The sequence below is a fragment of the Eschrichtius robustus genome, chromosome 1, assembly GCF_028021215.1.
Source record: "Eschrichtius robustus isolate mEscRob2 chromosome 1, mEscRob2.pri, whole genome shotgun sequence".
In the NCBI taxonomy this organism is placed as follows: Eukaryota; Metazoa; Chordata; class Mammalia; order Artiodactyla; family Eschrichtiidae; genus Eschrichtius; species Eschrichtius robustus.
Window position 1 is genome coordinate 196,505,306 of NC_090824.1, and position 27,718 is coordinate 196,533,023.

General features: G+C 42.3%; 1 protein-coding gene across 6 annotated transcripts in view; it reads left to right on the plus strand.

The window, feature by feature from the left end:
* The first annotated feature begins 215 nt into the window (after positions 1-215).
* CACNB2 (calcium voltage-gated channel auxiliary subunit beta 2) overlaps positions 216-27,718 on the plus strand; it is a 416,172-nt gene continuing 388,669 nt past the window's right edge. For 3 of the 6 annotated variants that reach the window (XM_068562066.1, XM_068562101.1, XM_068562091.1), the window contains exons 1-2: positions 216-335; positions 10,103-10,195. In XM_068562066.1, coding sequence (XP_068418167.1) covers positions 216-335; positions 10,103-10,195 — 213 coding nt within the window. Of the gene's footprint in view, positions 336-708; positions 745-10,102; positions 10,196-27,718 lie in introns of those variants that run through there. The other 3 variants (XM_068562073.1, XM_068562115.1, XM_068562106.1) reach the window with 1 other exon arrangement.

A 27,718-nucleotide genomic window follows, 5' to 3' on the forward strand; every position in this document is an offset into this window, starting at 1 on the left:
GCCCCGGCGCCGCGGATCCAGTGCCCGCTCGGCGCTCGCCCTGCCCGCGCCCCCCGCCGCCCGGCTCCCCCGCGCCTCGCTCGCAACCTGGCCCGGCCGCGCCCCGCGCCCTGAGCGCCGCGAGCCCCGGGCGGCCCCTGCAGCGGGGGGCGGGGAACGGAGGAGGGGACCCGCCGCCGGGGGCCGGCTGCTGGCTCCCGGCCGACCGCTAGCCAATGGTCCAGAGCGACCTGTCCAAGTCGCCTCCCACAGCGGCGGCGGCGGTGGCGCAAGAGATCCCGATGGACCTGCCGGAGAACGCGGCTCCCGCGGGGGCGCTCGGAGCGGCCGCACAGGTAGCGAGAGCGCCGCGCCCGCCCCTTTCTTTGTGAGCCGCCCGGGCGCCGGGCTCCGTCTCTCGCGGCGCCGCCTCTGCCCGGATCCCTCGCCCGGCCGCCCGCTCCGGCCTGGGTCTCCTCCTCCGCCGCCTTCTCCTCCCCCCGCGCGTGGCCACCCGCTTCTCCCCTGCGGGCGCCGGCGCCCCTGCCCCTCTCCGCCTTCCTCCCCCCCCCCCCGCCCCCCCTCCGCCCCGGGCTCTTCTCCGGCTTCCATTTTCCTCGGCTTCCCCGAAGCCCGAGGGAGGGAAGGGGCGGGGGAGACCTCGGGGTCCTCGGAGGCTGCCGCGGCCAGCCCTCGTCGCCCCTTCCCGGGAGAGGCACATGGAGAGCCATGGACCAGGCGAGCGGACTGGACCTGCTCAAGATCGTGAGTGCGGGGCGGGGGCCGGGAGGGGCTCGGCTTCCGCAGCCCCGCTCCGACGCCGACCCCGCCGGACCGGCTGTGAGCCGGGGTGGGAGTGGGGGGCGTGGGAGGGGACGCTCCGCCCCTGCCTCCCCCGTGACCCGCCTCGGCACCTGGGCGTTGCGCCGCGCGGCCGGCTCCGCTCCCCTCGTGGCCCTGGCCAGGGCTCGCCTGGACCCCTCGGCCCCTGCCGAAGAGAGCGCGCTGGGGACGCGAAAGTTTTTATTTTTCCCTTGGCCCTGCAATGTGAGCCGTGTCGGGGAGCTCCGGGACCACCTTCCCCTCCGACGAGTGTTAGCGGTTTCTGGGGAGATTCCGGTTTGCTGCTCGTCGTGAAATAGGAGATGTGAGTTGCAGGCGCTGGGCACGGATAAGGTGGCTTTTACGGAAGGCTTTGGCAGGTACCGTTTGGATTGCAGACGCCTCCAGTTCTCAGCGGTAAGGAGTCTCTCAACTTCTATCCTAGCAGGGGAACGACTTGAGACTCCTTAACGGTGGGCTGCTTGGCGAGCCGTGGTGAAGAGGGTACGGTTACCTTTCAGGCATCGCTTTTTGGAGAAGCGTGTCTTCTTTGCTTAGTGATATTGCCTCGTTGATTTCAAGCCTCCGTTTGCTAGATTGGAAATTGTGGGAAGATTATGTAGCTTTATATTTATGTAAAACTTCTAAATACATAATTTATATATTTTATATTTGTATATGCTCGAGAGAGCGTGTTAGTCTTATTTACTGTAGTTCCGGGGGCAGGAGTGGGCCACAGTGATGATAAAATGTTTTGCTGCTTTTTTGTTTTGATAGGTGGTAGAAATCGACTGCTTTAGCTATTTTGGTACTGTTAATAATGTTGGTCCTGGTGGCATGATCTTGGAGCTTTGTTGAACTTTCTTTTACCACTGGGAGTTAAGAGTGCAGACTTAAAACACATCATTCATTTTGAGTTGAGACGGAGAAAAATGTAGAAGGCAATCACTTGTATCATCAGAAATCCATATCTTTCATAGAGGAATTCCTTTCTTTCCTAGAGGTAAAAACAGCTAGATTTTAGTCAGCCTCGGGCTGTTTGGCTGCACAAGCCCAGTGGGGGCATGTAACTAACCACCTACATTTCCATCTAGCCTCTGCCAGAGGACCTGAATTCTTACCAACCCCTGTCACGTTTGTTCTAGACTCCTGATTTTATCTAGATACTCACCGGGTTAGATGAGAGAGAGAGAAGTGCACTCAGGGACTTCCGTTATTCTAGGATGAAGGTCTTGAATACTGATAGAGGAAAGGACTTTTAAACCCTCTTTTCTCTTTGATCTTCCTTCAAGGGTTTTTGGGGTTTTGTTTTGTTTTGCGTTTTTATTCTTATGATAAAAATAGAGTTCCTGAATTCCTGGAGATCAAAGTTAGGGCAGACAGAAAGCATGACGGCATTCAGATAAGAGATACTAATTTACTTCGTGATTTATGTAGTTAAATGTAAGGCAACAAGTATTTGTGATGCAGCTGTCACACGGAAATGATTCAGATGCAAGAAGACACACTTTCTGCCTTCAAAGAACGTACTTTCCAGTAGCTGCAAGGGTGACAAATGGATGACAGTCATACGGCATGGGACGCTAAGAGAAGTACTGAATCTTAGATGGTTGCAAAGGAGTCGAGAACACAAGTACTCCCTTGGGAGTAATCTGGAAGGGCTTCATGCAAGAAGCGGCGTTTGAGAAGGGATTTGAAGGATGGGTCAGATTTCAACAGATTTTTCAGAGAGATGGTGAGGAGCTCTTCAGGATGCCAAGTCACAGCAGTTAGAAGTCTGATACGTTTGTAATCCCTAGTTTGGAAAGAGCGTGGACAGGTACAGATTGGGTATAATCAAGCAGAAGTCTGACAGCTTGTGGCAATTTGAGGCCACATCTTGGAGGCTTTGGAACCTGCAATGTATTGAAAACCAGAGAACCTTGGAAGGGGTTCAGGGAAGGAGCAGTATAAGAGCTTGTGGGGAAGAGTCTCCTGGGAGCGTTCTGTAAGGTAGTTTGGGGTCTTGGAAGTCTAGAGGTGGAGCTGCCAGAACGGAGATTGCTGTAACAGTTTGGACAAGAGGTAATGAGGTCTAAACTGAAAAGAGAGAAGAGATAATAGATAGGGCAGGACTACAGATGGACACATTCCAGAGACCCAGGCCACAGGAATTGGAAGTGATGGAATGAGAGAGGGAGGGAGGAATGCGTATTAGAAGCAGGTGAGAGCTATAAATATTCAGCTGCATCAGCGTCTATCTCCTTGCCCTCTCTACCTTCCAGACATGAAAGCAGTTTTCCTTGAATCGTGTTCATATCACAGCCATTATTTGAGGGAAACATGGCCTTGTTTATTTGCGATCTCATAAATCATGACATCACAGCGCAGTGAAAACTTGGCAAGGCATCTCGTCCGTGTCTCTGGGCGGGCCAGGCCAGCAGTAAAACGGCCTGAGGAAAAAAAGGCTGTCTCTGGAGCATGTCTCTGTTTTGTGACACCAAGTCATAGTAATTCTCCTGAGACATGGGAGTTTCATTTGCAAACAGTGTCTCTCAGCAATCATGGGTTTTAAGAACCCTTTCTCTTTCACCTCTGGAGTACATTGGGGGTCGTATATGAGCAATGCAAAAGACGGAGCTTCACAGACTGCCCGTTGTTCTTTTTTATGTCAAAAAATCCCGCCTAGGGAGGGGGCCCCCTCATACACTCCAACCCCTTCCTCCCAGCACACGGTCATAAACAAAACAGATCTATTTCCTGCATAAGAAGTGAGTGACGATCTAACGGCAAATTCCTGAAAGCTCAGATCTAAACAAATTGCATCCCTCTTTTAGGTAACCTGTTGAACAGTTTCAGGGCAAACTTGGACACAGTCTGCCTCCGAAGTCAAGGTGCTAACTGAACGCCGTCCCTCCAAAGCTCCAAGTCTGTACTGTCCACCACGGTATAGCCACTAGTCACATGTGGCTTCTGAGCACTCGAAATGTGGCTAGTCTGAACTGAGATGTGCTATAAATATAAAATACACATTTTGAAATACATAAAAATACAGGTAAAATAAGTACACGGATTACAGATCAAGTAAAAATGCAGATAAGATAAAAATATAAAATACGGATTTCAGAGACGTCGTAGGAAACAAAGAATATTCTGCATGTCATGAGTACTCTTACGTCAACTGTGCGTCACAATGATAATAGTTTTGATATGTTAGGTTAAGTCAGATACACTATTACAATTCATTTGACCTGTTGCCTTTTACCTTTTTCACAGAGCTACTACAAAATTCCCCTTACGTACGTGACTTCTATTTCTATTGGACAGCATTAGTCTAAAGTACAGCCCTGGGAATTCTCCAGGGAGTTGGACAGAGCTGGATGGAGGCTGGGTGGCTGCAAAATCTGGGTGAGAGGAACTGAGTCTAGGATGGCAGCAGAGGAGGAGAGGAGTGAGAAGGAGAGCAGTATCTCAGCACTTCAGGCCTTAAAGAGATGGTAACCAGCACCTGCCATCGCACCTGGAGGTGAACAGACAGTAAGCAGACGGCCTGTTTGTTTTGCTCCTGGCTGCAGCCTGAACCGTGGAGCCAGGCGCTTTATCTGAAAAGAGCAGCAGCCCTCCCCCCAGGTCAATACCACTTTCCAGAAACTTTGCCAGACCCTTTCGAGGTCCAATTCCATCTTTGCGGTCTCTCAGCATAATGGACATGGGTACTGGGCTTTATGTTTTGCTGCACCCTTCGCTCCTGACCCCCCCATCACTTGCCTCTTCAGTGGGATTTTGTTCTGGGATTTTGCCCGGGAGAAATGTTAAAACCTGCTCGGCAGAATTTCTGAGTGTGTTTTAAAATGCGAGACGTAATATCTGACGATTTGAGTGATTGGAGGTTTAGTTGGCCGTGCGGTTTTATGTTCCTGTTCTTTTTTGTCTTTCCTTTTGTGTAAAGAATTAGCTTACCTGCTGCTCTACTTGATTGCATTGAATTATGCAGTCTGTAGGCTCGATCCTTTCAAGAGAAGCTGAGCAAAATATGTTAACCCTGGGTGGGGGTGGGTAGGGGGTGGCCCTCTTTGGTTCTGTGACCATGGGGACATATCTCTATCCTACCGAGAGTCTATGGCACACACGGACTTTCTCAATAACAGGGAGTTCGGGTTAATTATGACACCTTCATTAAGTGACTGGGCCTGTTTTAGAATTCTTTCCAAAACTGGCTGGAGGTATAGATTGTGAAAAAGGCAAGCTTGGCCCCTGGGCATCTCCCGCCCTGGCCTCGTCCCCCCTCCCTTCTCTACCTGCCAGACCCCCAAAAGAGCGCTATTTATGCTGCTTCTTGAGTCCTTTCTGCTTTTGTGTAAACTGATCCATATAGAGAACTTGCTGTATTCCCCTTTCTAGGGGAGGAATCTCAGTGACTTCTCCCCTAGTGAAAGATCTGACAGCCTCGTTCACACTAAACTTGATAAATGAGGACATTTCATGTCTAATTCCTCTCCATTTAGTTTCGGCTTCCTTCGCTTCTGACTCTAAAATGAGGAAAGTCTGCAGTTCGAAGGGATAAATATCAATGAATTCTGATCAAGAGGGATAGAAATTAATTTCAGGCATCAGCATTATGCTCATGGGGAGCAATTCATAGGTAGGAGAACTGTCACCTTATTCATCAACCACAGAAGTGACATTTTTAAAGCTGCCCCCAGGGGCCGCCAAGCCAACTTTGTGTGCAAGCCTGGGCTGAAGTCTCCACTTAACTGGCAACTTCTGTAATTAACTATTACCGTCTACTTCAGTCATACAGAAATTAGATTTCAACTCCCTGTGGAAGTGTGACCATTTATTTGCTGATTTTTAAGATTACAGTCCAATTTGAAAAGTATTTAGTATCAAAGAAGACAGTCATTCACATGAAACTGATATTAACATCAGGATGAATGGTGGAGATCTTTTTAGTAAGTCATTTATATATTTGTGGCAATTTCTTAAATTTCTTTCTAGTTTCTGAAATCTTACTTAACTTGGCTGATGTTTTAGGAGAAGTAAAGGAATTCAAACGTATGGTTTTCTTTTTTCCTATTTGCTGTGGTGACTTCACTGGTTTTTTATTAAGCTGTATATAACCAAGAGGCAATTGAGTGGGAATTAGTGACTTTTCACACTGTGTTCCATAAGGATGTAGGGGTCTGCATATATCATGGAGAGTATTATGGGTTACACTTAGCCCTCTGGACACACCCCCTGTCTCTTCTTCCTTTTACTTCCTGAAACTCTGGGGCTAATTATTAATTGTTTCATATATCAGATGTTTATATACTTAGTGTTGTTAAAAAAAAATTTTAGAAACCCCATTAGTCGTAAAAGTAGCTGCATTTGAAGTAGCCAGTTAAGAAAACTATACTTCTTTTCCACATTTAGGCAACTAAATATTTGAATACTTAATCTTTCCTGTCTTTTATTGTTTGGGTGAGGGTTGGCCTTCACTTTTTTTTTTTTTTTTTTTTTTTAATTCCTTCGTATGAAACGCTCTGGTCCTTATTTTCCAGAATTTTGAATAACTAATACACAAGTCATTTTAGTCAGATGGACTTAATTTTAAATATGCATGGAATTAAAGGCAACTTCATTTGGTAATGGTGGTATAAATTTTCACCAGCCTTTTTTAAAGTACATAAAAATGGACTATTAACTTTGCAAAAGTTGCTTTAACTTTGCTTCTTCTTGATCCTGGATATTGTTATAAAAAGTAACTAGTCATTGAGGTGTCACTTGACAGTTAAATTTTTTTTAAAAAGGAGATTATAAGAGAGAAATTACTGCTGAAATTAGTAAATAGAACAGAGGTGTAATTAAGCATATCTATTTTGGTTTTAAATAAATATATATAATGAATAAGAATTTGCTTTAACACCGTTAAGCAGAAACGCTTTGAATAAATCATCCCTCCTACATTTCAGTGATTGAAGAACAAGATATTTTTTCTCAAAACTATCACCAGTTTGTGTGCAGTTCAGTATGCCATCATTTTTTTCTGTTTCTTAGCACGGTTGAAACCTGTGATACTCCAATGTAGACACATTGCGTTGGTAGCTAAGTGCACCTGAAACAATGTTTGTGAACAGTGTTCCCAGGGGCCTGGAAAAATTAAAGTGACTTTTTAAATGTGTCTCATTTTTTTGCAGAGAACTGCAGCCTCCCCTGGGACTGGCTGTCTTAAATATTGTGTGGTTCTCACAGTGGCTGCCGGGCAATGTCTGCAGCCATGAAAAAGTTTATACTCCAAAGCAGCTGAATAGTAAAAACATACTTTTTTTTTTAGTGTGTTTATTTTTATTTTTATTTATAAAAATTTATTTTTATTTATATTTATTTTTACTAGTAAAAACATTTGGATTAAAAATCCGAAATAAATGATAATGATGGAATTTCAAAGAAGCTTTTTCCATCCATGTCCAAATGATGCTGGCAGGCCACGGGGATATTGGGATGAGAGAATATTTCGTCTTTGTTCTCAAAAATAATTTATGCTCCAAATGAAGATACGTAGTGTATTTGACACAGATTTGCCCTCAGCTTCCCCCAAGGAAACATGTTAGGCCTTGAAAATGCTTTCCAGGTAATAAGTATTTTTCCATATGGAATAATATAAAAAAGTTTTTTTTTAATTTTAAGGAAACTTTCAGACTTTAAACGTTGTAGGCCTTGGAAGACACATTTGTCTAAACCTTTCTGTAAAAATTGGAAAAGGAAGAACATTGTTGAAAGAATGTTATTTTTCAACAGTTTACGGAATAATGTTTACAGAAGTAAGAAGAATATGCTGTTACGTGAAGAGAACCTTGTATTATGAAAGCCCAGCCTAGATTGTCTTTCCTTTTATGAAGCCGAGTTAATTAAATGCCATGGAAACACATATGTATTATATAAATCCCTTCGATACTTGGAAGAGAACAAACATATTTAAGACAAATTTTTGCTTTAAAATTACACCACCCCTCTCACTGATTGCAAATTCATCTAAATTGCTCACAACACAAATGTTTGTAAGAGATTTCGGCTTGCCTAAGTGCTACGTATATTATGGTTTATAAGATATTTCCATTTTAATGAAAACCATATGAATGTATAAAATATAACAAAAGTCTCATTTTTAAAATCTGGACATGGTGCTTTTCAAAAAAGCAAACTTTGTAAATTCGGATCATCTAACGAAGTCTCTGTGGGCCTAATCCCTCTAAACACGTTATACATTTTAGCACAGTTTTTCTCTACTCTTCTCACTCTTATGTGGGTATCACTTTTTAAAATATTATTTTGAGCCCTTACCGTGTGCTAGGTCTTATACTAAATGCTATAAATACATTCCTTCGTTTAATACCTAAAACCACCCTGGGAGGCAAGCCTTAATATCCCCATTTTTAAGGTCAGCTATAGTAGGATTCCCGCCTGTGTATATTTATCTGGAAAGCTCGGTGTTGAGCTATTTTTCACGTACATTTTAATGTGTAGTTTTCTCAGTAACTTTATCCATGCCTAGAATTAACCATAGATGAATGCATAGTTTAGTCTTAGTGCTGCCCTCAGTGTAAGCTGTAGGTATATTAGAAGAAGCAAGTTCATTTGTAGATGTTTGTGCTTGGCCCTAACCTATTACTGAGACAAATTGTCTTACCTTTAACATCCTGTTCTTAAATGCTTTCTTCTTATTATTATTATTACTATTCCATACAATTTATTTTTTGCCTTCTCAGCAAAATAATTAAGTGGTTAAAAAGCAAGCTTTTTGGATAAACAACAGGGTCCTACTGTCTAGCACAGGGAACTATGTTCAGTATCCTCTGATAAACCATCATGGAAAAGAATATGAAAAAGAATATGTATATGTATAACTGAGTCACTTTGCTGTACAGCAGAAATCAACACAATGTTGTAAATCGACTATACTTCAATAAAATAAAAAAAATAAATAAACTGTGTTGAAAACCATGCTTTTCCAGAGCAGTTCCTCAGAGCTATCTGAGAGGCTGTCTTTCAGGCTCTAGTCCTCAGTTTGGCTCAAATAAAACTCTTTTCTACTCCTATTAATAATAAAAAAAAAAACCCCACAATCTTTTCACTTCATATTCAAACATTACAACAATGGGCCAGAGAATTGTACAAAGTATTTTAATTTTGTGTAATTCGCTACCACTTCTATAGCTGTTTCAACATCTCTCAAAACATCCTCTAGATCCATCCAATAATGTGAAGAATTGGCACCGGGCTTCATTCATATTCCATCTAGATCACTCTATCCATCCATCTATCTATCTATCAACTATCTATCTATCCATCTATCTGTCATCTATCTCTCAACTATCTAATCTATCTATCATCTATCAACTATCTATCTATCTACCTATGTAAAGGTAATCAGAGTCCATACTGTAAAATGTTCCTCAGCCACCAGGTGCAAGGACCACCCCAGTACAGGAATACCTGTGGAATTACAAATTAAGACATGAAAAGAAGCAAAAGCTGGCTGTTCAGCACCACTGGGAACAGTACCTCGTTATGCACGAATCTGCTGCCTTCATGCTCTCTGAAGGGTTCTGACCAGTTACTCTCCTCTCTCAGTACAACTGCCACAGTCCCTTCTGCACAGAAACGCTTATTTTTTTTAATGCCTTATCTTTTGTGGCCTTTGCCTCTTAACCACAGATATGCTAACAGAGAGCATAAATTGTTTTAATTCACCAGTTATGGATTGCTTTTTCCAGAAACCTCTCCTCCCTATCAACTCACTGATTTGAAATAAATATTTGTGATTCCACCAATAACTTTTCTAAATTTTTATTTTATTGAAGTATAGTTGACTTACAATGTTGCGTTAATTTCCGCTCTACAGCCAAGTGACTCAGTTAGACATATATATACATTCTTTTTCACATTCTTTTCCGTGATGGTTTATCCCAGGAGATTGGATGTAGTTCCCTGTGCTAGACAGTAGGACCTTGTTGTTTATCCATCCTACATATAATAGTTTGCCTCTGCTAATCCCAAACTCCCACTCCATCCCTCCCCCACCCCTCTCACCCCCCCACAACCACAAGTCTGTTCTCCATGTCTGTGACTCTGTTTCTGTTTCGTAGATAAGTTCATTGTGTCATATTTTAGATTCCACATATAAGTGATATCATATGGTCACCAATGACTTTATAATCATGCCCATATGATGACAACCCGTTCTTTGTCTTGATCTAGAACATTGTCTAGAGCTAGGTCTAGATTCCTGTGTGGGAGTCTAATAATAATCTCATTTGTCTTTCTGTTTTCTTTTTTGTAGTCATATGGAAAAGGAGCCAGACGGAAAAACAGATTTAAAGGATCCGATGGGAGCACTTCTTCTGACACTACCTCAAATAGTTTCGTTCGTCAGGTAAGGGGGCTCTTAAATTCATGGTTTGGCGAAGTCTATGAAAATGAATTCACTTTTGGTTCTTTTAGAGGTGGTCTTACAGCGTCATCCCTATGATTTATATAGTATTATTGTACTTGCTTTTAGTCGAAGTGAAAGTTGTGCCGTTGAATGTCCTAATTAATATATTTAAATTTTAAGTGAGACCGTATGTGTCATAATTACCCTCTTTCCCGGCAAGTTGGGGAAAGAGAAACGCAAACTTCATTGCAAAGGATTTCTTCAGAACAGCATGAATGAACCCCAGGAGGAATGATTCCAGGCTTGGGGGGTTTGTGGGGGGGGGGCGGGTGGAGGTAGGGAGACAGGCGGTGGGCGTCCGTACCACCAGCGGTAAAGTTGAGATACTGGTCTTCCTCCAGCTGGAGTTTTCTTCTTCCCACCTGGGGCTTGAATTGTAAAAGAGAAGATTGGCTCTGCTCTTGAAACGGTCGAGGCTACGAAGGTCAAATAGAGCACATGGTATCTTGGAGGCATAACTGAAACTGCTTTGGAGGCAGAGCCTTCGTCTTAGTTAAGGTGGATTCCTGCCCAGGAGTTTGGAACTGCCCCCTAGGCGGTGTCAGGATCCCTGACATGGAAACGCTGCCATCCATGGTTACAGAAAGGACTTTCATTCCCAGAGGAAGAGTAGAGGCAGCCAGATCTCTGAGCATACTAGGTTACAGGTGAGGCTAAAGTCTCATCAGGTGTAGGTGTCTTCATCTGATGCTTCTGGGTGGAGAGGAAATGGGGGAGGAGCGCGCTGGAGAGAACCTGCTTTCCCGGCTGAAGGACCACCCCTTTCTGGCTAGCAGGCTCGTAACATCATCCCTGGTCTGTGAGCACTGGCTCCTCGAGACGATGGCTGGCCACTGCACGGGCTGCTCCCTCCCTGCTGGAAAGGAAGCCATTTTCCCCAGTGCTTTGGGGGTCCTTTCCCCTCGTCTGTCCCCCCAGTTAGTTAGCAGCAGTTCAGCCCAAACGTGTCGACCTGTAGCATCCGTGAGGATCTTGTCCTTGGCTCGTGGCTGCCTCCTTCCACTTTCCCAACACAGACAAACGATGACCCAACTCCAGCCGTCTGTTGCCTCCTCGCAACATCAAGGGCGCCAACGGTAAGTCTGAGTAACTTGCAGGAAAAACGTTGGTTGTGGTCTCTGCTCGTTGGGATTGTTTCGGTTGTGGAAAGGTGGAAACAGACAGCTGGTTAAGAAGGAGAGGAGCTTTGGTTTGGCTAAGAGACATTTGGAAAGAGAAAGGAAGATGAAGGCACGGGAGGGCCCACCCTGGAGCCATGTTCTGATGGTGGCAGAGGAGCTGGGAGGGGTGCGAGGGGCACTAAAGGTGTGTGCGTGGGCCTGAGCTTGTCGCGGGCAGAATTCAGGCATCAGGGTCCTGGGTCTGAGTGAAGAGCCTTGAGAAATAGTGACTTAGCTTAGGTGGGCCTCTTAAAGGAAGGTCGCTCAAGGCCTTTCCCATTTCAAGCTTCCATATTTATTCTGCCTCTGGGACCGGGAGATTGACCCTGGGGAGTCGTCATGTCAGGACTGAACGCTGGAGTACCTGAAGCAGAAACAAATAAGCTTTTTAGGACACATAGAGACTGCAGCAAAGCCACACAAAATGACAGGCAGCTGGTTGAAACTGCGTGGAAAGAAAAACCGCCATGTTTCAAGTGAGCAGGATGTTGTGATAGGAATAAATTAGGGCTCATTGAGCTCTGTAAAAATGTCTTTCAAAGGCAATCGCCGGGTGCCATTTTCCAGTTGTCTTGTTGGCTGTGAATTCTCCTGTCCTGGAGTTTTGATAACTTAATCCGGAAGGTTAGGAGGGATTGCTACACTGTGTATGGTAACTGGAATTTGTTTTTCCTTGTCATAATTTCCTTCTGACTTTGTGTTCTTGGTGACGTATGAGATTCTGTGTGTGAAACACAGTTATAAATGATAAAGAGAGCTAGGAAACGGCTTACTATCAATTTAGATATATATTGCCATGTTTTGGCATGTCAGAAGACTGAAAAAAATCTATCCTAAAAGTCTGTCTCCTTGAAATAAAGGTCCATCTCCTTGAAACAATAAACCCAGCTCGTTGAATCTCAGTATAATGAGGTGCTTGCCGTGGCCTGGATTTGGGGTTCTGATTATACAGGCATCATGAACCCTGAAGTGCCAGCTTGTTTCTATCACAGAAGGAAAACCAGAGTCTTTGGCAAGAAGGCTGAGTCAAACACCGTATTTTTCCTTTGGTAATTTAATCTCTATCCTGTTAGAACCACGTTCATATTTTGCTACCATTTGAAAAATAAGCAAAAGCCACTATGGCATAGCTAAATATTTAATAGATTATGGTTTCATCAGAGGATCTGCAGAAATGCGGGGTAGGTAGTAACAATAAGTATATGTTAGATTAAATCATTTGAAAGCACTCCTTTTGAATGTTTTTTTATCATCAGTAATTGTTTTGTTAAACAGGTGACATGCATCTGTATATATTACTTGTCTGTGGCTAGGGCATGTGTATAATTGGTATTGGAATGGTGTTTGGTCCATATCACTGGGTTCTGTTTAAAAATGTAATTAGTTTTTATTTCTGCCCTTGAATTAAAAATACTTTCCATATAATTTTGAAAATCTTAGACTTACATTTTCACAAACTGTATATTATTAAGACTTTTTAAACTTGGTCCTTTTAGGTGGTCTTAATAATAATGAGATTTAAGTATTTTAGAGGTTGAAAATGTGAACAGTTTACATAAAGAGAAGGAATTTTTATTTTTTTAATAACCAAGAGAGTTTGTTATAGATCGAATTGGGGACCCTTCCCAAATCCATATGTTGAAGCCCTAACCCCCAGTGTGACTGTACTTGGAGATAGGGTCTTTAAAGAGGTAGTTAAGGTTAAATGAGGTCATAAGAATGGGGCCCTAATCTCGTAGAACCAGTGTCCCTACAAAGAAGAGACACCAAGAATGTGCATGCACAAAAAAATAGGCCATTGAGAGGATAGGGGGGAGAAGATAGCTGGCCCCGAGCCAAGGAGAGAGGTCTCACCAGGAACCAACCCTGCCAGCACCATGGCCTTGGACTTCAAGCCTCCAGACTGTGAGAAAATATATTTCTGTTGTTCTGTTACAGCAGCCCTAGTAAACTAATACAGATATGTACACAATTGGGCTTGGAAGTAGGCCAATTTTTTTAACTTTTAAAATACTCTTGGGAATTCCCTGGTGGTCCAGTGGTTAGGACTCCACACTTTAACTGCCAAGGGCCAGGGTTCAGTCCCTGGTTGGGGAACTAAGATCCCACAAGCTGTGTGACATGGTCTAAAATAAAATAAAATAAAATAAACAAATAAACATTCTTATTGATACATAACATATATGCTGAAAAATGCACAAATTATAAAGTGTTCAGTCGGATGAGATTTCACAAAGTAAACACTCCTATATAACCAACCGCCAGGTCAAGAAATAGGTATTAGCAGCACCCGAGGTGCCCCCTTTGACCCTTGCCAATCATTACTCCCTCCTTCCTCACTAAAGGTAACCAACCACTATCCCTACTTCTGAGACCATAAATTCACTTGGCCTGTTATGCAGATTTTATAGAAATGGAATCATTTTATGTCTGAATTCTTTCACTCATCCTTACCATTGTTATATTCATCTATGTTGTATGTTTCAGTAACTGGTTCATTTTCTTTGCTGGACAGCCTTCCATTGGGTGAACATACCACAACTGATTTATCTCCCTACTGTTGCTAGACATTGAGTTGTTTCCAGTTGGGTTTATTGAGAGCCATGCTGTGACATGCATTCTTGTGTCTACCTGTGGTCTACACATGAATGCAGTTTTTGTTCAATGAATAGAGTGGAACGCTGGGTCATGTGTTCAAGTCAAGTAAACACTGCAGAACACTTTTCCAAAGTGGTGAACTAGTTTTTACTCCCTCAAGCAGTGGAGAACAGTTTTAGTTGTTTCATAGCTTTGCCCACACTTGGTATTGTCGATGGTTTTTCATTTCAGTGGTTCTTATGACAGTGTAGTCAGAACTTATTGTGGTATTAATAATCCATTTCCCTGATAACTAAGCTACAGTTTACCTGTGGCTGGATCTAGGGAGCATTGTGTGATATATAATATATATATTTATAAGTGTATATATATTATATAAAATATATAATATGTATGTAAATTTAGACTCTGAAAGATCTTATGATATGAAAGTATTTTATTACTCTCTATGGTAAATAGCCCATTAGGCCTTGTAATTTGGCCTATGGCTATTTGTTGGAAAATTATATCATAACTACAGGTTGGAATATGTTGGAACATACTGAATCCATTAGAACATGAGCGTGAGTGAAGGCTACAAGTAAAAAGGGTAAAAGGCACGGTTTTATTTTTTTCCAAACTTTTGGCTGTGTATTTCTAGCCATCATGTGTTTGTGTCGCTCTAACTAATTCTTTCGGAAGATTCATTAGTCTTAAGGAAAGATTGCTTACAGATATGTTTCTGCTTTAGGCCCTCAAGCGGGACAACAGCTGCTGTAAAAGAACTTTTGTATTCTAGATCAAGGTTCCGTTTTGGGAGTTGACCAGTTCACTGTAAGCTAACCAAGTAACCCATCTTCTGGTTCTTCACATCATCAGTCAGTGGTATTTCAGAGATGGCGATGAGAGAATGCCTTCCCTCGTGAGCTTAGTTAATTTCCCCCAGGACGTGGTTTCCATACCGGGGCTCAGGGGAGGGGCTGAGTTCTGACCAGCAAGTGATGCGCGACCGGCACGGCCCACGGGGATTGCTGGCTGCGCGCGGCAGATGTTCACGCGGCTTCCCATGGATGGGCTGTGGGAAACCAGCTTGCTGTTGGTCCTACTCTCCGTAAGGTTGTTGCGAAGTCACAGCCTAGCTCACCTCGTATGTCAGCTACTTCAAAGACAGAGCTTATTTTTGGAAACGGCAAGGAGGAGCCTAAATTAGAAAGAAAGTTCATTGTGGTTTATCTGTTTGCTTTTAAAGTCTCGTTCCTTTATGTTGCGCTTAAAATGTCACCTGGGTGCAATAGAGGTTCACTACATACTGAACTTAGAATTTCCCTAGTTCTTTTTTATGTGAATTAGGATGTTAGGAGATTTATTTCAAAGGTTTTTCTTCAAGAAGCAGCGTAGTGAAAAGAGCCTGGACGCTGAAGCCAGTCTACCTGCGTCTGGATTCTGCCTCTGCCGTTTATTTATCAGTTGGCTCTTGGACAAGTGATGTAATCTCTCTGTACCTCCATTTCAGCAGCATCTGCGAAATAGTGGCCACCTCAAAAGTTGGTCGTAAGGATTACATGAGTTAAAACTTGTAAATTGCTTAGAATGGTACCCGCTACCTAGTTAATACTATTTAAGAGTGTGTTATTCTTACTTATAAATATCATTGCCTATTTAGAACATTAGTTAAAACCTGAATAAGAAGTAGACCATGGCAGAGGAAGTAACAATCATGGTTATTGACTGTTATGGTTACTTGCTGTATCTTCTGTCTGTGGCTCCATTTTACAGATGAGACCATTAAGACACAGAGCAGTAACTTGTCCACAGTCACACAACAGGTAAAGTTGGAGTCAGAATTTGAATCCAGGGGGCTGACTAGATCCTTGCTGTCCTGGGTTATGCTGCACTCCTTTGTAACAAATGCCATGAATAAGTGAAAATCAATTTCACATGTTTAGTTCTTTCAGCTAAGAAAGACTTGGAGAAAGACTCCAACCAGTGTTTTTAGGATAAACACTTACAAATTATTCTTTTAACTTCTTTCCTTGTAGGAAGTTGAGGATGTCTCTAGCGCTGACAGTTTTCCCTAGCATCGTGATTTTAAAAAGAAAACATTAAGTATCAGTTCTTTACTTCTTTCATCAGAAGTTGCTCAGATTCCCAGTTGGTGCCACCATTTTAGCAGACTCTGTCGCTGTTATTGGTCCTGAGAAGTAGAGAAGTATAATTGGAAGAGTGTTTATTTTTTCCTTTCTCCCGTGAAAGTCAAAGAAACACAAACTTTTTGGAGTTGTGAAAGTCCTTTTTTTCTTTTTTTTTTTTAAAATGAACTTGGAAGTGAACTCAAGTCTGCATCACCTGCAGTGTCACACTGGTTGGTTTCGAGGTTTGACTGACGCTGATGTTGGCCCATGAATCTGGGTGAAGTTAGACATGTATACACAGCACCTGGGTTTAACATCAGACCCCTTTAGAAATGATTTTTTGGTTCATTAGGGCTTGCGCTTTGTAAATAGGCACTTTAATTTTAATTTATTGAGGGGTGGAAGGTGTTAAACATGACTTATAGGCACCGTAATTAGAATTAATGAAGATTCTTGTTCAAATTGTTCATGTCCTAAAAGGTATTTAATACATCAGGCTGTGGTTATCTTGGATTTATTATTAAGATATGAAGATATCCAGGCTGTCTTTGATTGTAGTATAAATTCTTTGTAGTCTTTGGCTCTGTGCTGTGAACGGAGCTATCAATAAGAGAACTTCATTTCTCATAATAATAAACCTGGAAAGGCTACAGTTCTTAAAATCCTTTGCATTTCATGCCCGGCATACATTTCTAGTTGATGAAGATAATTCAGTTTTCATAGAATTTAGCTCTTCCCCCCAACTTCATCCAAAGAAAGGGGAAAAAAAATCCCCGAGATTTGTTGTCAGACATGGAGAAGGAGAGAGACGAGGTGAACTAGGTGTTTATTTTCGCACCAGTACCTAAGCAAGTAAATTAATTTACTGGAAGAAAACAGGAGGCTAGGATTAGCAAGGCCCACCTGGCATTGAAGGATAGAACATTTGTGCCGTTCTTTTCAGGAGATTGTGCAAGAACTGCTAACTGTATAAATTCTTTGATTCTGCCAAGGTCGGGGAAACTATGTGCATCTGCAAAGAAGAGCTGGTCATCAAAGTTAAAGCAGCTTGTGGGGTGCGGTGAGGGCAATGTTGGTAACTGCTTGTCAGTCCCATTACTCCTCTCTTCTATCCTCCTCTCCTCTTCTCTCTTTTTTCAATTTCTTCATTTTCTTAAAGATGTGTTCTCCCTGGCTACGTGTATGTACCTGGCAGTATTCCTAAGACGAACACCAAATGCTAAGGGGATGACTGCCAGTTTGCTTTATTTCGATGATCCCACAGCCTGGCAGCTTTCATTCAGTGTTCAGGGTACCCCGTGATCTGAGCTCTCTTCTATGCTCTGCTGAGTGTAGCCAGGACTCACCAACTGTCTCCACTGATAATTCTGATAGGTCTCCCAGTGGTACCAGCTGGAGTCCTTTGTGCCGAAAGTTGAGCCTTAGAAATCAACAACTCTTCTTGGACTTTGCAAGCACCATTATTTTGGTGGGGTTCACGGGGAAGAACTTTGCAACTGATCTGGGATTTTGCTCACCAATTTATGTTGCCATTGTCAGGAAGTAATCCTGTCGCGTCTAAGGGCTTCCAGGATACAAATCGGAATGACAAAATGGAATGAACCAAATACTTAACAGAAGGTTGCACGACACTTTTCAGAACATGGTATTCTAAACACATTCCATTGCTTTCCAGTACCATGTTCTCGGGGCTGCTTTTTTGGACCTCTTCTTCGTTCAGATTGGCTTTAAATACAAATGATTAATCACAGAGACACACAGTCTATTTTTTAGTTTTGTTTTGCAAAAGGCAGATTAAACTGTGATAATGATTACAGACTCCAGGCCTGCATAGACTGATATGTTTAAGGTTGGATAAATCTTTCAGCCCTTAAATACTGGCTTGTTGCCGTGTTAGGCTGTATTCGTCACAAACACAACTATAAATAATAATGCAGTAGATTTATTGCCACTGTGATTTCCTGTAAATGTCTTTCTATCTTATTAGGCATTCATTTAGATTTTGTGAATGGCAGAAACTTTTCTGAGTCCTCTGAAGAACTCTTCTTAAATATATCAGTATAAAAATATCGAGCTCTTCAAAAAGTCCATTCTTTCCATGGTGTAGGCTTTTATGTTACTGAGAATGTTTTACTTCTTTCTTTTAGTTGACGTAAGTACTTTACAAAGTATTTTTTTAAAGTTCTATTTTGTACTTCACCATATCATGAGCTTTAACATGTCTTTTTGAACATAATTTTTGTAGGAGAACAAGGGCATGGTTATATACCAACCTTCCTCATTTTCAGATTGTTTTCATGTATTTGGAACACCTACCCTCTAAACTAGTTTTGATTAGGTTTCCTCATTATTAAAATAATTTTGGAGATTGATGCATTTTTTTATCTTTGCCTGCCTTTTTTCCACTGAGATAAAAAAAATATCACTTTACAACCCAGAATCATTTCTGTAGGTGTTTTTAATTTTTAGACTCTCAGATATATTTCAAATTATAATATACTTTCCACTTATGCCCCGTTTTCTTCCATTATTATTCATCTTCTGCTTGGCCAATCCATGGGAAGTCCTAGCTAAATCAGCCCCACTAAATTAATTGAAAACGTACAGGTGATCTAATATGGAGTAATTAGTATGGCTAAGAAAATGGGGTTCCATTAAACAGTGAACTTTCAATAACTTTTCCGAGTCGTGCTGAAGTGAAGGTCAGTTACTTCCCTCCAGGTTAGCTGTTCACGTGTCTCAGGTCTTCACAGGCGTCATACCCAAGATAGCAGGCTGATCCAGCCAAGGAATAGTTCTCTCTTTCCTATTCTGTCTTTCATAGATGTAAATATCGTCAGCTTCTCTTTGTTCTCTATTAATTTGTTTCTGGAAATCTTCATGCCTGATGATTATCAGATGCTAAAGAAGTCCTTTTTGAGAGTTTGGCTGATGTCTCAGAAATATTTGCAATAGTTCAATTCAACAAGTATTCCCATCTTATCTCATCATTTTTCCACGTTCATGACCAAGCCTGTGTCTTTACTGCAAAGACCTGAGATGGAGAAAAGGAACGGTTTCTCCCACCCCTGCCCCAGATCTTATCATGATGCTTCCTTTCACCCTCTGCTTATTTATTTATTTTTTTAGAGTTTTTATGAGTTTATTTGTAAAACATTTAGAATAGTGGTTCTCAACTGGGGTCAATTTTGTCCCCCAAGAACATCTGGCAATGGCTGGAGATGCTGCTGGTTGTAACAGCTGGAGGAGGAATGCTACTGGCATTTATCCAGTGGGTGGAGTCCAGGGTTGCTGCTAAACATCCTACGATGCACAGAACAGCCCCCCAGCAAAGAATTACCCAACCCGGCATGTCAACAGTGATGTGGTTGAGAAACCCCGATTTGAAACAATGCCTTGCTCCTGATAAACGTTATATTAGCTAGTGTGACTTTGATGTGTTATGTTAAAGATTCCCTCTCCACTCAGAGTGAAGATGGACAAGAGTAAAAGGGAGAAAGGGGACCAACGTCTCTGTTCTGCATGTACACGACGGGTATAATGATGAGAACTTTTAGGAGGGTTGCAGGTATTCAAGATGGTGTCTTTAGAACGTTTAGCTCAGTGCCTGGCATGTAGTAGGTGCTCGCTAAATGAGAGACTTTAGGACTACCCCACTTTTGTCATTGATCCCAGTGTCACCCTCTGCTTATTTTAGAGTTTGAGGATAAAGGAGGGAAAAAAAAAAACAAACCAGGAAGATGGTCACTGGGGGAGGGAAAAACTTTTATAGAGTCTTCTATTGACTCATAACTGGGAGAAAATATAAAGTTCTTCAGGAAGTCCCTTGCTACCATCTCACCATCTGTGTCATTCCTGTAAAATAGTCCTCGAGTTTTAGAGACTTATCTTGGCTTAGGGCTTTACATTTCCCTTCATATTTCCTTATGTCCTTGATACACGTAGAAAAGTACCAGCTTCCATTCCTTCTTGTACGTGACAGCTGGTGACAGGCGAGCCCAGGGGACAGCTTGACTGTTTGGACTTTCTGACAAGGACACGTGGCCTAGACTCTGCTTTCTCCTCTCCATCCTGAGTGTCTGGGCATTGTGACCTCACCAGTTCTTCTTTCCTAGAAAGTGCTATTTTCTCTGAGCCAGGGGTCCTCTTTTTCGTGTAGGTGTGACCTTGAAGTTTACTCCCATTCAGATGTCTCACACCCATGGAAGGATTTGTCCACTTCTCTTTGGCCCAGGTGCTGTATCTGAAAACTGGAAAATGGCCAACCGCTTCTTTAAAGCAACCCCCGCCAACCAAAACAAAATTTTCATTTGAAAGAAAAATAACATAGATGGTGTATTCGTTCGCTAGAGCTGTTGTAACAAAGTACTGCAAACTGGGCAGCTTAAACAACGGAGATTTATTTATTTTTAAATTTTTATTTTATTTATTTATTCATTCATTCATTCATTCATTTTTGGCTGCGTTGGGTCTTCGTTGCTGCGCGCGGGCTTCCTCTAGTTGCGGCGAGCGGGGGCTACTCTTCGTTGCGGTGCACGGGCTTCTTACTGCGGTGACTTCTCTTGTTGCGGAGCACGGGCTCTAGGTGCGCGGGCTTCAGTAGTTGCAGCATGCAGGCTCAGTAGTTGTGGCTCACGGGCTTAGTTGCTCCGTGGCATGTGGGATCTTCCCGGACCAGGGTTCGAACCCATGTCCCCTGCATTGGCAGACGGATTCTTAACCACTGCACCACCAGGGAAGTCCCAAATAACAGAAATTTATTGTCACCTGTTCTGGAGGCTAAAACTCTGAGATCAAGGTACTGGCAGGGAAGGAAAGATCTGTCCCAGGCCTCTTTCCTTGGCTTGTAGGTGGCTATCTTCATGTTCACATGGTGTTCTCTCTGTTGTGTGTTTGTCTGCAATTCCCCTTTTTATAAGGACACCAGTCGTGTCAGATTCGGGCCCATCCTAATGACCTCATTTTAATTTAGGTACCTCTATAAAGACCCTATATCCAAATAAAGTCATATTCTGAGGTACTGGGGCTTAGGACGTCAACATATGAATTTGGCAGGGGCGTAATCCAACCCATAACAGGTGGTCACTCTGTTATAATTAGCATCATATATAATTTGTTTCCTTATACCTTAAGTGTTTAACATGATGATAGACTTACACTAAAAAGCACTGACCCCAAAATGAACAGAAAAACATCTTTTACTAGAGTATTAAAAGAATAGAAAGGTGCATTTCCCTCACATATGTCAGTGGTCCATATAGAAATGAAACAACTATGTATTTTTGTAATCAGCCCATTAAACTAATATCTCAGTTATGAACCCACTTTAATTTTCTTTATCATATGATCTTTTATTTAGAATAATCAATTTCTTCAAAGTATAAAATCTCTTCCTAAGGCCTTGATCACTTATACCTAGGGACATGTCAGAAGTTTGTAAAACATTTAAAAGGCTTGAGGCTTTTAAACATTAAACTCATCAGCGTAATCCAGAATCTGGTTCTCACTTTAGCATATGGGTAAAATGCATATGAACTGTTGCACATCTACAGTAAATGTTTTCTTTGCACTCAGCTTCAGGACGGCCATGAGTACACACACATACAGACATTTATGCATATATGTGTGTGTGAGTATGTATTCTGTGGCTTCTAAGTTTTTCTTTTACCCTTTTCCCTCTCATATTTAAAAACAGAGCTGTATTTTAAAATGCAATTTTATGCCTGAATCATATGTGTCAAGATTGGAGCTACTGGTTTAAAATAATTTTTGTACTTGAATTTCTCACAGTGAATTATTGTCCATTGCGTTCTTGCAGTTATGACTTCAAGCTTATAGACGTTTAATAGCAAGAAGAATGAGGAAATAACATCCTCACTTAATCTTTCTCTCTGACAATTACAAGGAGAGCTGCAGCAAGGAGAAAAACCACATGGTGGGTCAGAATGCCCTGCTATGTGTTAGTTACTTGTGGGGAAAAAAAATCAAAGATCGTAGGTTGTCTCTTGCTGATTTATTTGAAGATGCTTACTGGTTCGCCAAGGTGGGGCTTATACAGAAGAACATTACGCTTTTCAAGGTCTTATTTCAAGTGATGTTCCTTTAGGAAGCAGACTGTGTGTAAGGAGTCCGGATTAGAAATCTCTATTAAAGGTTTCACAGTCAAGTGTGTTGTTAGGATCAACAGCTAGACATGTGCATTTTGGAAACAGTTCACAAGGGATTCTAATGGCCACTTATGATTAAGCACTATTACCTGAAAGGGATCAAGGGATCAGAATGTATCATAAAGAAAAAAAATTAGGTAGCTAGTGGCTACTAGGGAAGTAGTAAACCAAGGCACAACTTACTGACTTATGAATGACCATTCCTGAACTTGAAGTATATACTATAGTAGAAGAACAGAAGAAAGTCCTGTGTGAGCCCTGAGGAAGTGACGTTTTAATCTGAATAGTAAGGAGAGATAGCATCTGAGCATTTATCCCCCCAAATAGTTTTCAATTTAAAATTCCAACTTAAATGTAACAATTTAAAATTGAAATTTTAAATTAATAATTTGAAACCTAAAGTGTAAGTGTGCAGTGTGTTTCTGGGATGGTAAGTACCCATGTGCATGGAACCCATGTGCATGGAACCGGGGCGTATGGAGAGATGGACGGGAGATGAAGTTGGGAACAAAGGAGTGATCTTGGGGGGCCGTGGGGTGTGGTGGCTTGAAGCAGGACCTTGTCTTCTTTGAAGAAAGAATTCAGCAAAGAGACAGAGATTGTGAAGCAGATAAAGTGTTTACTGGAAGCAAAGTACGTGTGGAAGAACACACGGGCAGACTTGGAGTGAGTCGAGCCCAATAGGGGTGGCTGAGATTGCTTATATGGGGGCAGTTTTCCGAGTTCCCTTTGGCCAATTATCTCATTCATGCCCATATTTGTTCTGACTCAGATTGGCACATGCATCTTTCAGCCAAGATGGATTCCAGTGCAAGGGTTTCTGGGAGGTTGGCAGGACATATTATGGGCTGACACCCCTTCCTTTCTCTGACCCCTGAGGAACTTTTCTGTGCACGTGTGGTCTGGGAGGTCTCCTTGACCATGAGAATGAGAAAAATGTGGTCGCCTTATCTTTTACTCAAGCAGGGCTCTGCCCCTGTGGTATCTTTATCTCTTAAGTGGCAACAAGAGACCGGTTGCAACTACTCAGCCTGGGGCCCAGCTCTCTCCTGCCTCAGGAGGCCACCAGATCCCAGACGCCCCTGTGCCATGATGGGTTGTGATGCCACGTCCTGGGGTGGGGAAAGGTTTGCAAGAACGCACTGATGGGTTGGCTAATTGGAAAAGCAACTGGTGTCAAAGAAACTATTTGAGTAAAGATGATAGTGACCGCTAATGTTTATTGAATGCTGACAATGTGCCAGCCACTCTGATAAGCACTTTATTTCATCATTAGCACAACTCACTGAGGTGGGCACCGTTAGTATCCCCATTTAAGAGCTGATGAGTTGAGGCCTACAAAGATTAATAATTTGCTCAAGTTCATACACTTAAAAAGTACATAGTATTTATTATGTCAAATTGGTGTCCTCTTGGGAATGTCTAGGTGTTTGTTGGGCAATGAGAAACTTCAGACAATAGTGATGATTGTCTCAAAATCTGGGAGAAGGTGGCATGGCGGTTCTGGGTCATTGGGCCAAAGGCAGCGACTGTGACTATTGACTCTTGGTGTAAGGCGTGGGGTCCAGCCACCGAGCCAAGACTCTGCTAGAGCTGGACATAGGAGTGAGTCCCAAGGGCTGAGGTGGCCTCAGGGTCCAGCACCATCAAAGACTCAGGAGGGCCACCTCTTTAGTGCTGAGCACATATGAAGAGAGAGAGGTGTTCACAGTTAGGACATCTGAGTGGAGGTTATGCAGGTTTTTTTTTTTTTTAATTTTATTGACGTATAGTTGATTTACAATGTTGTGTTTAACTTCTGCTGCACAGCAAAGTGATTCAGTTATACATCTATACATTCTTTTTCATATTCTTTTCCATTATGGTTTATCACAGGATATTGAGTATAGTTCCCTGTGCTATACAGTAGGACCTTGTTGTTTATCCATTCTCTATATAATAGTTTGTATCTGCTAATTCCAAACTCCCAATCCATCCCTCCCCCACGCCCTCTCCCCCACAAGTCTGTTCTCTGTGTCTGTGAGTCTGTTTCTGTCTCATAGGTATGTTGATTTGTGACATACTTTAGATTCCACATATAAGTGATATCATATGGTATTTGTCTTCCTCTGACTTACTTCACTTAGTATGATAATCTCTAGGTCCATCCATGTTGCTGCAAATGGCATGATTTCATTCTTTTTTATGGCTGAGTCATATTCCATTGTATATATGTACCACCTCTTCTTTATCCATTCACCTGTTATGGACAGTTAGGTTGTTTCCATATCTTGGCTGTTGTGAATAGTGCTGCTATGAACAAAGGGGTGCATGGATCTTTCGAATTACAGTTTTGTCTGGATATATGCCCAGGAGTGGGATTGCTGGATCATACGGTAGCTCTATTTTTAGTTTTTTACTCTCCATAGTGGCTGCACCAATTTACATTTCCACCAACAGTGTAGGAGGGTTCCCTTTTCTCCACACCCTCTCCAGCATTTGTTATTTGTAGACTCTTTAATGATGGCCATTGTGACCGGTGTGAGGTGGTACCTCTTTGTTGTTTTGATTTATGCAGGTATTACTAACCGTACCTGTCTTTACATTTTTCCATAGGTTTGAGAAATTTCAAAATAGCTAGGGGCAAGAGGAAGACGTAGGGTGGGTGGGAGTGGGCAGGGTGCGAGGTCAAGTGAAGGGCAGAAGCTCTTGTGAGAGAGACGGGGACCCCAGGGTGAGGCTCTGCTGAGAGGGGCTGCTTGGTGAACACCTGCCCCACCGGCACACGGAGAACGAGCAAAGTCGCACTCTCAGAGGTTCCATAGCTGTGGCCGGCCTGCCTGCCTCTCCGCCTCTCCAGAGAGGTTTCTGGGCTGAAGGACCTGACAGAGCACAGCTAGAGGCAGAGGCTGATGTTTTTCTACTGGCAACCTTATTAGGGTTTTGCATTTTTTTAAATCTGTTAAGAGTTTTCCAGTAGATAAAATAAAACCACATGCCAACACAATATAAATAGGTTTTCCTCTTCATCATCAAGCTGAAGAAGGCTTGAGGGGTCATAGCCCCAGACAGCTGCTTCTCTTAATGTCATGTTGTGGCTTTTTCAGTGAATGTGTGCAAACCCTTCTAAACCAGTGCTGCGACGAACAGCCGTTTCCCCTGGAGTAGAAGTAGTTAGCTCGTAGATGTTGAGAATCAGCCATTCTCTCTCTGCCTCAGGCCATGTGTTTGCGGGAGAGCAGTCATTTGAGAAAATTAGGTTGTTTGGTTACCGAGAGACACTGCCCTTTGCCCTATCTAATTACCCTCTTTTGGAAGGAGAATTGCTTAGTGTCTGTTAGACAGCTCTGCATGCTAATGGTCTTTGGGGAGCCGTTTACAATATTCCCATAAAACAGGTCAAAACAGTTTTACTAGCCTTTTCCACAGTTGCCCTCGATCGCAGTTAATACAGGAGACGTCAGCATCCTGAAGATGTGATGTGTCATACAAATAAAATAAACTGTATTTTAATGATTAAAAAAAAAAAAGAAGATTGCATGTAGCCTGATTTTCAAACACAGTCGTTTCAGGACCACACACCAGTGTTTAGTCCTTTTTATTCAAAGCAGAAAAGCAACTCTGGATTCAAGGTTTGAAGGTATCTACACTTTCTTATGAAATGATGTCTCTGACTAACTTTTGGTTGTTTATGAAAACTACATGGAAAACAGACCAGGTATTGATATATCTGTACTTCCTGACTCTGCTAGACTTTATTTGTGCTAAGTTCTCTTTACTGGCCCTCATTTACCCAAAGCTGCTTGTTCATTCATTGATTCATTTATTCACCAACGTGTGGCATGTCTTTTGCCAGGCACTGGGCCAGACAGAGAATAAAGTAACCAGGTTCTTTCCAGTTTTAAGATAAATAAGTCTAGGGATGTAATGTACAGCACGGTGACTGTCATTAACAATACCGTCGTGTATATTTGAAAGCTGCTAACAGTAAGTTTTCAACATTTTCGTCACGAAGAAAACAAAATTGTAACTTTATGTGGTGGTAGATGTTAAGTAGACTTACTGTGGTGATCATTTCACAATATATACGTGCATCGAATCATTATGCGGTACCCCTAAAATGAATCCGATGTGATGCGTCGATTATATCTCAATAAAATAACAAGGTGCTTAGGTTAAAATATTAAAGCATTTTGTTAAATGTATTAGTGCTTTCAAGTCCACTGTTAGGAGTTTGGTAATAGAGGTGCTTGCAAAATGTGTTGGGTACATGGGGCAGGGGGTGAGGAACTGATGAATTCTATCATGGGAAATGGAGGACATGTCACAAAGGAGGTCCGGTTTGAGCTGGATGTCGAAAGGTGGGGAGAAATGTTCTAGGGGGAGAAACTGGGAAGGATGCGCCAGGCTGAGAAAGCTCGTCCTGTGTCAAGGCAGAAGAAAGGGCAGAAAAATGGCACGTCCCATCTGCTGTGACTGGTGGGTGGGAGATGAGGCCAAACAAGTCTATGGAGGAACCAGCATCCCTGCCCCGTGCGCCCCCTGGAGTACACCTGTGGGTCATCTGGCTTTTCCCGCCAGGACCGCTTCTGTCCCAGAGGACACGTTTCCGCATCTTTCCAGTACCTTCTTCACATCCATCGGTTCTGCATAAACTGTTCAGAACCTACTACATCTCAACAAGCACCAAAAAAGGGTTTTCTCTCTTAGCTCTCTCTTTATGTGTGGGACATTTTAAAGGGCAAGATGGATATTAACAAATGCCATATGCCTTCTTACTTACCTTCAAACTGATGTTAGGTTGACGGTGGATGTTTACATTTCTGTGATTTGAAGAGTTGTAGGTTTCTGGGTCAAAAATGTGTTTTGTTTTATATTTCATGTCAAAAATGATCTCTTGAGAAAGTTGTATAATTTAAAAAGTGGGCTCTAAATAGAAGTTGAGCTTATATCCATAATATATGACTATATATGTACATATATATGTGTAAATGTGTACACATTTCCTTCTGTGTATGACCTTCGGGATAATATATATAATCTAACATTACTATTAAGGTCATAAGTATTTGTGTTGTAAGTTAGCAGTGATCAATCGTAAAAAATCAAAGCAGTTCAAATCTGAATTAATTGATAAGCACATCTCTTTAGGAGTTCCTTTATTTTAATCTCCAAACATAACTCTTCCTGGTTATGTGTTTAGGAAATTATGTACACTTTCTTACTTTGAGGATAGTTATTTGTGCACCAGTTCTTTCGCCTGAAGAGGTCTAGTCCCCAGCGGTAAAGAGGAGGGAAAAAGTGTTGAGGGTCCCCAGACCTCCACAGAGTGGCAGAGAAGGAAAGAAATGAACAGAGCTGGGAAGTACTTTGAATTCTCCCAAACTTCTAGATCCCCGTGGCTTCCCATTTTCCTTCCCAGTTGCTGAGACTAAAACCGGAAAGTTT